Source organism: Oryctolagus cuniculus, chromosome 18 (assembly GCF_964237555.1).
Source record: "Oryctolagus cuniculus chromosome 18, mOryCun1.1, whole genome shotgun sequence".
In the NCBI taxonomy this organism is placed as follows: domain Eukaryota; kingdom Metazoa; phylum Chordata; class Mammalia; order Lagomorpha; family Leporidae; genus Oryctolagus; species Oryctolagus cuniculus.
This window is the reverse complement of record NC_091449.1, coordinates 1,729,060-1,741,489: the sequence shown is the minus strand read 5'-3', so window position 1 is coordinate 1,741,489 and position 12,430 is coordinate 1,729,060. Positions and strand designations below refer to the sequence as shown.

Below are 12,430 nucleotides of genomic sequence, written 5' to 3'. Positions count from 1 at the left end.
CGGATTCTCTCCTGGTTGCTCCTCTTCCAGTCCAGCTCTCTGCTGTGGTGTGGAAGGCCGTGGAGGATGGCACAAGAGCTTGGGCCCTACACCTGCATGAGAGTCCAGGAGGAAGCACCTGGCTGCTGGCTTCGGATCAGCTCAGTGTGCTGGCTGTATTGGCAATTTGGGGGCTGAACCAACGGAAAAGGAAGACCTTTCTCTCTCTCTCTCTCTCTCTCTGTCTAACTCGGCATGTCAAAAATAAAAAATGAAGAAAAATTAAGAAAAAAAGGAAGTTGTGAAAATTCATCAGGTGTATCTGAAAAAAATGTACAAAAAAAAGTCATTGGAGGGTGTTGCATTGCCATTTGCTTTCTTGTCTTTAGAAACTTTTATTTATTTGACAGGCACAGTTACAGAGAGAGGGAGAAACAGAGATCCTCCATCCACTGGTTCTCTTCCCAGAGGGCCATGGGGGCCAGGCCTGGGGCAGGCTGAAGCCAGGAGCCCAGAGCCTCTTCCAGATCCCACACGTGGTGTGGGTGCAGGAGCCCAAACACTTGGGCCATCTTTCTCTCCCTTCTCAGGCCCACCAGCAGGGAGCTAGATTGGAAGTGGAGCAGCTGGGTCTCAAAGTGGCACCCATAGAGGATGCTGGTGTTGCATGTGGTGGTTTAACCCACTATGCCAAAACACTAGCCTCTGCATTTGCTTTCTACCAGATAGTGAAATCAAACAACAGAAGATGTGGTTGGGAATCCACCGGTGATGACATAAAACTCACTTTTTGAGATTTCCTATTTTTCTTTCAGCAGCCTTGGCACTCAGGATTCTACTTGCAGTGTGGCCACAGACAACTCTCCAAAGAGTCAATTCCCTTGAATTCTGACTCAAGTGTCTTTGGCCGGAACTGAGAATGGACAACAGGTAATATCTTTTTTTCTGTAGTTTCCTTTGAATTTTTTTTTTCATTTGCTTTTTCTGACATCAGAATGTTGGAAAGACACAGACATTCTAGGCTGCTTAGAAAGACATAGGCAAATGGGTGAGGGGAGGGAGAAGAATTAAGAAAGTCATTTTAAATTTTCATTGCATTTGGAAGGCAGAGAGAGAGATCTTCCATCTACTGGTTCAGTCCTCAAATGCCTGCAACCATCAGGGCTGGGCCAGGCTAAAGCCAGGAGCCCAGAACTAGTGCACGTTTCCACACAGGTGGTAGAGTCCCAAATAATTGAACCTCACGTGCTACCTCGGAGGGTCTGCATTATGCTGTGTCTCTCTCTTCATGTTTCTCTTCGCCTACCCTCCTCAATTTTCATGAAAAGCTCACCATCTTAATTCTGTTTTCATACTCCTTGCATGAAATGGCTGCTTGCATGCTCAGCATTTACTCAAGTCCCCACTGTAGCTACATTTCTATTAAAATGTCCGTGTGTCTTTTTCTTTAGGGTACATGCGTTGTATTTGTAAACAAAGAACATCCCCTCACAAAGTGCATGGTTTTGTGCAGACGTGGAACAAGAGGACTGGACCTAGTATGTTGAAAGAACCCATCACAGAAACAGTGGAAAGGGAAAAGGATATTCAACTGATTTTCATGTTTCAAGGTGGAAAACCTATAGATAAGAGGTTTTTCCCTAGACATTAATATTCTAGAATGTTTTAGACATTATGGAGAAAGACAAAATGGCCTGTGTCTGACCTTCTGGAAAAAAACCTGTGTCTTGGCAAACTCTCTCGCACACATACTGAACGGTTGCAGATCTTGCTGGACATCATTCGTCAGAACAAACATCAGTGGCCCATTAAATCAGAAAGTTATTGGGGTGTCATGGAGAGCATGAATGGGTACACAGAGCCTGACAAAACTCCATCTTCCAATGTATGTCGTGTGCCAAGTGCTGAGACCTTCACTACAGAAGAAGGAAGTGGAACAACGTTCCCCCAGCAGTTGCTGGGCAAATCGCCAATGCTTGCCAAACAAGGGTTACCAGAAAAGAAAGATAGGAAGAGAAAACCAACACTGTCGTCCAGTCTAGATACGGATGAAGGCTTCCTGGAAGAAAATGAGAGTGTGCCAAGCAAGAAATTCAAGAAAGATTCCTTGAAAGATCTAGCAAAGGATGGAAGTTCGAAACATGGACCTTCCCTCAGGACCGCCTCTCCTGGAAATTCTCCCCTGGATGAGACTGTTCTTTCTCCTCAGAGTGTGTCTGACAAAAGTCTGCTATTGCCATCGGTACCAGAACGTGCCCAGGACGACCCACAACACGATCAAGACCAATTGTGCCTTGACTCTCACCCAGAGCAACTGCAGCAGGGCTTCCCCAATTTGGGAAACACCTGTTACATGAACTCAATTTTACAGTCACTCTATGCAATTCCATCATTTGCTGATGGCTTACTAGGACAAGGTATTCCATGGGAGAACATTCCTTCTGACGTGCTTATTATGCCTTTAAGTATGTTGCTTGCTTTGAAAGATATTTGTAATCTAGAGACTAGCCAAGACCTACTCAGAGATATTAAAAATGCTATCTCAGCTGTTGCAGAAATATTCTCGGGCAACATGCAGAACGATGCTCATGAATTCTTATGTCAGTGTTTAGACCAGCTGAAAGGCGATTTTGAAAAAGTAAACACCATTTGGAAAACGAGGAGGGAGGCGGGAGATGAAAATTCACCTCCAGAGTTGTTTGCTGGTGATGCTGCCACCAAAGTGTTTGTTTGTCCAGTTGCTTCCAATTTTGAATTTGAATTGCAGGACTACGTGATTTGCAAAGCCTGTGGTCAAGTTGTTGTCGTGATAGAGCCTGGTAATTGTATCTCCATCAACCTACACCCAAAACCAAAAGCATCCCCTTTGTCCCTTCAAAATTGTTTTGATCTTTTCTTTACAACAGAAGAATGTGAGCGCCTCTGTGAAATGTGTAACCACAAGAAGGCTGTGGTGATGCATAAATTTGGCAGGCTACCCAGAGTCTTCATTGTTCATCTGAAACGCTACAGTTTGAGTGACACTTACGTGCTAATGAAGGATGACCAACAAGTTCTTATTCCCAAATATTTGAGTTTATCCTCTAATTGCAATGAAGACACCAGACCACCACTTCCCTTGGATAGTAATGCACCTGTGTTGGACCCCGAAGTACTGAACCTCACCCAAGAGGTTAATTCTGAGAGAGTCAGCCCATGCACATCATCTGTGAAGCTGACCTGGCAATCCAGTGACTCTTCAGTTCTGCATGTTGCACCAGACGAAGATGCTGAACAAAACACACCTCAGAGAATTTGGCAAGCCAGGCCAAAGGAGCAGCAGCAGAGTGACCTAGCAAGTGGCTCAAATCTGGAGTCCAAACTGGGCAACGCAAGAGATAGGGAAGTCAGAGAAATGGAGATGCTGGCAGCTGCCTCAGTGATGGATCAGGGAGACATCTCTCTTCTTATGATCTGTGAAGATGAAAGTAATCCTATAAACAACCCAGACAGAGGACTTGAAGAAGTTTATTGTCAAGAGGAGCCTGAAAATCCAGAACCCAAGGACGATGAGAAAACCAGTACATTGGTAGAGTTAGATTTTGATCATGTTAGTGAGTCTTCAAAAGATCTTTGTGACTACGAAAAACATAAGATTTCAGAAGGATTGAGTGGCATGGTTGAGCAGCTGCACGAATCTGTTACCAAAGACATCGTGGGCACCATAGCTAAGGTCAAGGAACCAAAAGGAAGCATGCAAATGGGAGATGCTCTTCATTCTTACCGACTGATCAGCGTCATCAGCCACATAGGGAACTCCCCGTGTGCAGGCCATTACATCAGCGACGTGTATGACTTTCAGAAGCAGGCCTGGTTCACGTATAGTGATCTGAGGGTGGCAGAAATCCCAGAGGCCATGGTGCAGGAGGCAAGGCTTCACAGTGGGTACATCTTTTTTTACATGCACAATGACATTTTTGAGGCACTTGTGAGCAAGGCAGAGAAGTCCCAGCTAACCAGCCAACAGGAAGAGGTGTTCCTTCCAGGAGAATAAGAGGGCTCCTGAAGACACAAGGAGCTCAGGACAAAGATCAGGGGCTGGTCTTGTGGTGCGAATGCCAGGCTGGTGGAGTGGCACAGCTGCTTCAGCCACCCCTTGGGAAGCACGTAGCCTATCCTGGAGTGCCAGTTTGAGGTCCAATACCTCTGCTTCTGATCCAGCATTCTTACTAATGTGCCCGGGAAAGCAACAGAAGACGGCCTGCGTCCTTGAGCCTCTGCCACACACGCGGGAGACCACAGTGGAGTTCCTGGCTCCTGGCTTCAGCATGGCCCAGCCCTGGCTGTTGGGGCCATTTGGGGAGTGAGCCAGTGGATGAAAGATCGCTCTCGTTCTCTCTGTTGTGCCTTTTACATCAATAAATCGTCTTATATAAAATAAGATGGAAGATCCACAAGACTCATACATAACTCAGGCTAGGTTGCATGATTCTCTCCTACAAGATTAAAATGGCACTTGTCATGTTCTAATGCAGTCGTTTTCCAAGTGTTGCTGTGCAATCAATGTCACAGCAGCAAAGAGGATCTGATCAGAAATGACAATTTTGAGACCTCTCCAATCCAACTGACTCAGAAACTGCAAATGCGGACCAGAAATCTGATGGACATTATGATGCCCATGAACTTTTGAGAAGCACAATCATAGTCTGTAGAGTACCTAGGTTTTATTTTGCTGAATCTGCTGCTGGGGTGTGTGTGTGTGTGTCTGTGTGTGTGTGTGTCTGTGTGTGTATTTATTTAAAGGATTTTAATTATAAGTTTAAGCTTCTTGAACTCACATATGTCTGTTTTGTAAGCTTATTGAAATAAATACCCAAACAATGCAAGTACCATTAACTGGCTTCCACGTGTGTTTGTAACTCCTCACTGGAACAATTTGCTACCTAGCAAGCAACTGTATTTCCATATCCTCCCAGGAGCTGCAAGGTAGAACTTCAGGCTTACATGAGCAATGCAGTTAATGATATGATGAGGACAGGCACTGTGGCTCAGTGGGTTAAGACACTGCTTGGGGTGTTTGCATCCCCTCTTGGAGTTCCCGGGATTGAATGCCACCTCTGCTTCTGAGTCAGCTTCCTGCTAATACACATTCTGGGAGACAGTAGATACTGGCTGCAGGACTTGGGTTCCTGCCACCCACGTAAGAGAACTGGATGGATGTCCTGCCTCCTGGCTTCAGCCTGGCCCAGCCTCAGCAGCAGTAGGCATCTGGGGAGTGAATCAATAGAAAGAGGATCAATCCATCTCTCTCCCTCCTTCCCTCCCTCCTCTCTTCCTTCCTCTAGTCCCTCGCACACATCACTTTACCTTTGGAATAAATAAATTAAAACTGCAAAAGTGGTTTTATAATTAAACACTATGTAAAATGGGGCCGGTGTTGTGGTACAGTAGGTTAAGCCACTGCCTGCAATGCTAGCATCCCATATACCTAGCTAGAGTTCTGGCTGCTCCACTCCCAATCCAGCTCCCTGCAGATGTGCCTGGAAAAGCAGAAGATGCCCCAAGTGCTTAGGTCCCTGCTGCACATTGGGAAACCTGGGTGGAATTCCAGGCTCCTGACTTCAGCTCGGCCTAACCCCAACTCTTGTGGCCATTTGGGGAGTGAATCAGCAGAAAGAAGATCTTTCTGTCTTCCTCTGTCTCTCTGCCCCTGCACCCACCTGGAAGACTCAGATGAAGCTCCAGGCTTCAAACTGGCCCAGCTCCAGCCATTGTGGCCATTGGGGAATTAATCAGGAAGTGGAAGACCTCTCTCTGTCTCTTTCTCTCTCTCTCTGGACCCCTGTCTTTCAAATAACCTTTAAAAAAAAAAGGAAGGGATGGAGGGAAAGAGGGAGGAAATAGTGATGAGCAATCATTTTCTCTTGGTCACACTTCAGTTGGGTTCTTTGCGAACTCACTCATGTTTGGAACAGTACTTCTCAATGTTGGCATGGTTGATTGGTTAGTTCGTACTTTGGTGTAGTGGGCTGTCCTACTTAGTAAGATTTCTGACCTCCATCCACTAGATATCAGTATAATCTAGTCATGCCATCAAACCCTGTTGAACATCTACCAGGGCTGCAATCACCCTGATTGATGGTTTCTTCCCCCATCACAGTACCCCACATATCATTTGGAGTGATTGAGCAGTACTTTTTACAAGAAGTATTCAAGTCAGTGGGCATGTTTTCAGGATCCAGAGCTCTACAAAAGTTTAATCACCTGGAATGAAAGAACCGAGAATGGCCTTGTGAAGACTCAGTGACAAGTACCATTTATGAGGCAGTGCTTGTGGAGGTTTGAACTCTGATGTTCACGAACCTATCTGAAGCGTCATTTCTGCCCTACCCTGGTGTCCCAGAACCAAGGGGTGGAAGCCACTGTGACATTTCCCACTCTGATTCATTGGCAAAAATATTTACCCGCTACTCCTGTGAATGAGGGCTGATTGGTACAAGCACTAATATTCCAGAGATGAAAGCCTACATACACGCATGTAAGTGTTGCATTCTATGGAACAGACTCTGTGTCAGCCAGTCTGCCTTGATTCAGCTTTTCTGTGTTTAAAAAGTAAACAACTCATGTTGGAATCCTAACCTGTCAGTACTTCAGAATGCAACTGTATTTGGTGATAGGATTTTTATAGATATGATTAAATTAAAATGAGTTGGTTGCATTCCTTAATCCTATGTGATGGTATCCTTATAGGAAGAAGACATTTGGACACAGATACTAAAGGAAGATACCTTGAAGATACAGGAAGATGTCGAGACATCTGCCAGCCAGAAAGGCTTAAAACATCCTGCCCTCAGAGGGAACCAACCATGATGACACCTTGATCTTGGACCTCTAGAGTCAAGTGCTGTCGAATTAAATTTCTGTTGTGGCTGGCACTGTGGTATAGCAGGTGGAAGCTGCCTCCTCTGGTGCTGGCATCCCATATGGGCACCGGTTCTGCTCACAAGTGCTCCACTTCTGATCCAGCACTCTGCTATGACCTGGGAAAACAGTGAAGGATGGACCAAGTGCTTTGGCCCCTACCCCATGTGGGAGACCCAGAGGAGGCTCTTAGCTCCTGCCTTCGGATTGGTGAAACTCCAGCCATTGCGGGCATTTGGGGAGTGAACCAGTGGCTGCAAGAACTCTCTCTCTCTCTCTCTCTCTCTCTCTCTCCTTCTCTCTCTGTGTACCTAAACTTTCAAATAGGTAAATGAATTTTTTTGAAAAAAAGAAGCTAATTTCTAGTGCTTAGGCCAGTCTGTGGCACAGTTGACCCTTGAACCATGAAGGAGTGAGGAATACTGACCCCCTTGCAGGAAAAAACCTGAGTAAAACTCTCGACTCCCCTTAAAAGCTAACTCCTAAATGCCTACTATTGGCAGGAAGCTTTACCAATAACATAAAGTATCAGCAAACTATGTATGTTATACATATTATATATGGTGACAAATACGTAAGGATTGAGACATCATTTTTACTTGATGAGTTTATTAGGGAGACTAACTGCTCACATGTGTAAGATTAATGTTACAGGGCATTTCAGGTGGATCCTCACCACACTGGAGCCCACAGTAATAGCAACAAGATGTGGCTAAGAGATTACAGAAGCACAGCATGTGCAAGTTAATTTTATGCAGCTATAATTGAATACTGCACTTTTGTTTGCATTTCTCTTGACTGCGAATGGTGCCATCAACAGTCTGAGTTTTTGTGTGCATGTGTCTTGGCAAAGTTTTACAATAGATTTGGATATTCCATGGTAGTAAAGTACAAAGGAGATGATTATTACCTATACTTCTTGCACTCATGCACATACTTTGTAAAATGTATTTCTAAGTTCTGTGACTCATCTGGGAGCTTTTTCCAATCCCTGTGTAAGAAGAACCACAGAGTTCATACCTGTACTCTCACTACAAGCCTAGAAAACTACCACCACCTCCTTCTGCCAGAGCCAATGCAGGACTAATACACTGCTCGGTCGCTTTGACACGAGCAAGGTTATATGCCTGGTATGGAGGATATTCTGCACAGAGCAGCTCTGGACAGGCACAGCTGTGACAGCACAATGTCTCCAGTAATAAAGATCGGGTCTTTCCTCAAGGTAAACTACACTTGCCTTCTAGAAACACTGGCACAGGGAAAGGAAGCATGATATGAACAGTTAAAGAAGCCATGGAGACCAACAGTGCTCTCCCACACATGTTCCTATTGACACATGGAGGTCTGGCACATACAAAGGTGTTTAAAAAGTTCACGGAGGGGCCGGCACTGTGCCTAGTGCCGGCATCGCATGTGGGTGCCAGTTCGAGTCCAGGCTGCTCCTCTTCTGATCCAGCTCTCTGCTATGCACTGGGACAACAGTGGAAGATGGTCCAAGTTCTTGGGTTCCTGTACCTCGTGGGAGAGCTGGAAGAAGCTCCAGGCTTCGGGTTGGCACAGCTCTGGCTGTTTTGGCCAATTGGAGAGTGAGCCAGCAGATGGAAGACACCTCTCTCTCTGAATCTCCTTCTCTCTCTGTGCAACTCTGACTTTCAAGTAAATAAATATATCTTTAAAAAAAAAAGTTCAAGCAGGGCCTGGCACTGTGGCAAAACGGGTAAAACCACTGAACCACTGACTGCAGTACTGGTATCCCATAAGGGCTCTGGTTTGAGTCCCAGCTGCTTTACTTCCAATCCAGCTCTTTTCTATGGCCAGGGAAAGCAGTGGAACATGGCCCAAATCCTTGGGTCGCTGCACCCACGTGGGAGACCCAGAAGAAGAAGCTCCAGGCTCCGGGCTTCGTTCTTGGGACTGGCCCAGTTCCTGCCATTGCAGCCCTTTGGGGAGTCAAAGATTCATATTTTCTCTCTCTCTCTCGCTTTCTCTCTCTCCCTTTCTCTCTCTCCTTCCTGTAACTGCCTTTCAAATAAGTAAATCTTTTTCTTTTTTTATTTTTATTTTTTGACAGGCAGAGTGGACAGTAAGAGAGAGAGACGGAGAGAAAGGTCTTCCTTTTGCCGTTGGTTCACCCTCCAATGGCCGCCACAGCCAGCGCGATGAGACCATTGCATTGTGCTGATCCGAAGCCAGGAGCCAGGTGCCTCTCCTGGTCTCCCATGCAGGTGCAGGGCCCAAGGACCTGAGCCATCCTCCACTGCACTCCCGGGCCACAGCAGAGAGCTGGCCTGGAAGAGGGGCAACTGGGATAGAATCCGGTGCCCCGACCGGGACTAGAACCTGGTGTGCCGGGGCCACAGGCCGAGGATTAGCCTATTGAGCTGTGGCACCGGCCTCAAATAAGTAAATCTTTAAAAACACAAAAACACCTAGTCATATTGCCTCTATTTTATAGCCCTGGAAACCCAGGTTCCTCCATATGCTTCCTAGCGTCTTTTTGTGCGTGTGTGTGTAAGAGCCACAATCCTGCTTTCTTTAAGTGAGCTGACCCATCAAGACAAAAGTCTTCAGAACCTTTATGTTTATGTTCAGAGTCTTCTGGAAGAATCTGAAAGCACAGGAGCACCTGTACAGACACTGGAGTCGTTGCTCGCTGCTGCCACTAGGTGGTGATAGGAACCAAGGCCGCTCAGGCTTGCACCCTGCCTTCCCCTCCCATTTAGGCCATTCTGAGCTTGCTTTGGAAGCTCCACTGAGGGGAAGGAGCTCTCCAGGAGTAGGTTTGAAGGTGACAGGGTGGCATAACAGGTCACCAGCTGTTTGTGGCAGCTGAGGGAAAAGGGGTGTCCAGATCATATTCTCAGGACTGTGGCTTCACAGCGCATTGAGGACAGCAGGAGGAACTGTTAACTGGAGCAGCTTCTACAGACTGATGAGCTACCCATGAGACTGTTGAAGCTAAAAGACCCTTGAGCATAAGCAGGGTGCTGAGACCAGACAACCAACATTCTCGGGTCTATAGCCACTACTTGAATTACTGAGTTGCAGAATCAATGCTTCTTCAGTCTTTCAAATTGATGTCAAAATGTGGTCCATGGTCATCTGTCAACTTGTAATTCCATCCACAACAAATTTTATGCTTTTGCAACACCGAACTTGTCCCTCAAGGATCGATTTTTATTCAGCTCTTGCCTCTGTACCTGGAACTTCTTTTTCTGTCAATTTCTAAAGCTCATGTCTATATATAGCTCACCATTTTGTAAAATTATTTATTTGAAAAGCAGAGTTAGAGAGGGGCAGAGGGGAAAGAGAGAGAGAGGTCTTATATCTGCTGGTTCACTCCCCAAATGACTACAAAGGCCGGAGCTGGGCCGATCCAAAGCCAAGAGCCAGGAGCTTCTTCCGGGTCTTCCAGGTGGGTGCAGGGTCCCAAGGACTTGGGCCATCCTCTACCGCTTTCCCAGGCAATAGCAGAGATGGGTTGGAAATCAGCAGCTGGGACTCCAACCCGTGCCCATATGGGATGCGGCACTGCAGGCAGTGGCTTCACTCGCTACACCACGACAGGTGCCAGCCCCTGTAAACCTCACTTTCACACTTCTTTCTGGCATCAGAAAGGTCTACTAAGTGTTTACATGATTCAGTCATATCTTTCCAATGTCGTCACACATGGTGCCCCTCAGAACACATAAAGAAGCAGAGTGTGAGTGCGTGACCACAGAAGATCCCTGCTGCACTTAGCTCCAGATCACTTGACTCCTGGGGTATGTGAGGCACAAATCTCAAGCAGCTGAAAGCCAGTATGAGGCCATACAGAGCTACGTTTGAGCTGCTGTATACGCAGGACACGGACACTGAGGACGAGAGAAGGCACAGGCCATGGCAAAGCCAGAGCTCCAGGCAAGAGGACCGAAAGTTCCTGGACACAGGCCCAGTTCCATGGCATGCAACAGAGTCTCTGCCATCCGACAGGGCTCAGAATTAAGACCACCCTGAATGTGGCTTGATTCTCTGCTCTTGCCATCTTGAAATTCTGTCTTGAAGTAAAAATCATATTCCTTCCAGATCCTTGGGGCACCTGGCATTTGGAATTTTTAATGATCTTGTATAAGGGACCAGGCATATTCATTTCTCACAGGACTCCTAAATCAGGTGGCCAGTCCATCTACATAAACAGAGTAAACACAAGGAAACCAGCAGCAAAGACTGAAATAATCAAGAGAGGGCATTGGGCATAGTGGTAAAGATGCCGCTTGAGACACCCACATCCCGGATCGGAGTGCCTGGGGTGGAGTCCTGGCTCCACTAGCAACTCCAGCTGCCTGCAGCATATTGTGTGCCTGATGAGGCAGCAGATGATGGTCCAGGTACCTGGGCTGCTGCCATCCATGTGGGAGACCAGGTTGCAGTTCCTGGCTTTACCCACTATGCCACAACGCCAGCCCCTACTCCACTTCTGATCTAGCTCCCTGCTGATGTGCACAGGAAAGCAGCAGAAGATGGCTCAACTACTCAGGCCCCTGTCGCCCATGTAGGAACCCTGGATGGAGTCCTAGGTTCCTGACTTTGGCCTGGCTCACCCCTAGCAATTGTGGCCATTTTAGGAGTGAAGCAGCACAAGAAAGATCTCCAGCTCTCTCTATCTGTAACTCTGCCTTTATACTAAAGAGATAAATCTTGGGCCAGCGCCATGGCTCACTTGCTTAATCCCCCACTTGCCTGTCAAAAAATAAACAAAATAAATAAAGCAAGTTGCCCCACCCAAAATAAAGATTTATTTTGTTTATTTTTTTGGGGGGTGCAACTTGCTTTATTAAACAGAAAACGGAATCTGTGTGGCATGGAAGGTGAGGTCCCTCCCTCCTTCCCTGCCTCCTTCCTTCCTTCCTAGCTTCCCTCCCCGCTTCCCTCTCTCCCTCACTGTTTTTTTTTAACTTTAAATTAGTAAACATAAAGTTCCAAAGTGCAGTTTATAGATTACAATGGCTTCCCTGCCCCCAATAACTTCCCTCCCCTCGCACCCCTCCCATCTCCCGCTCCCTCTTCCATTCACATCAAGATTCATTTTCAATTATCTTTATAGACACAAGATCGATTTAGTATCTATTAAGTAAAGATTTCATCAGTTTGTACCCACACAGAACATAAAGTGTAAACTACTGGTTCAGTACTAGTCATAGCATTAATTCACATTGGACAACACATTAATGACAGAGATCCCACATGGCCTAGCGGTTAGGATTCCTGGTTTTCACCCAGGCGGCCTGAGTTTGACTCCTGGGGTGGGAAGTTGAAAATAAATCTTTAAAAAATAATTTTTCAGAATACCAAAAACAATTCCATGGAGAATATAATTCAGTTAAACACCTGGACAGAAGAGACACTCCATTCTTTATCTGTGATGTACATTCAACACACTTGTATCTCAGCTCCCACACCACTTTGTTGTATATACTTGATAGCTAGTTGTTTAAAAATATTATTAGAGAAAAAGATAAGGCAAAGAGGAAAATATTTCATTCATATCTCTCCCATCAGTTATTATAAAACA

The 12,430-nt window shown here is 46.1% G+C and overlaps 1 protein-coding gene across 1 annotated transcript; it reads left to right on the top strand.

Annotated features, from left to right (window-relative positions):
* Positions 1–1,813: 1,813 nt before the first annotated feature.
* LOC127486158 (ubiquitin carboxyl-terminal hydrolase 29-like) lies at positions 1,814–4,012 on the top strand. The gene has a single exon (XM_051829889.2). The coding sequence runs from the start codon at positions 1,814–1,816 to the stop codon at positions 4,010–4,012; it is 2,199 nt and encodes a 732-aa protein (XP_051685849.2).
* The last annotated feature ends 8,418 nt before the right edge of the window (positions 4,013–12,430 follow it).

What these genes read in the sequence shown, in the direction of transcription:
- LOC127486158 (XM_051829889.2), top strand. Translation starts at nt 1,814, where the DNA reads ATGGAGAGCATGAATGGGTACACAGAGCCTGACAAAACTCCATCTTCC.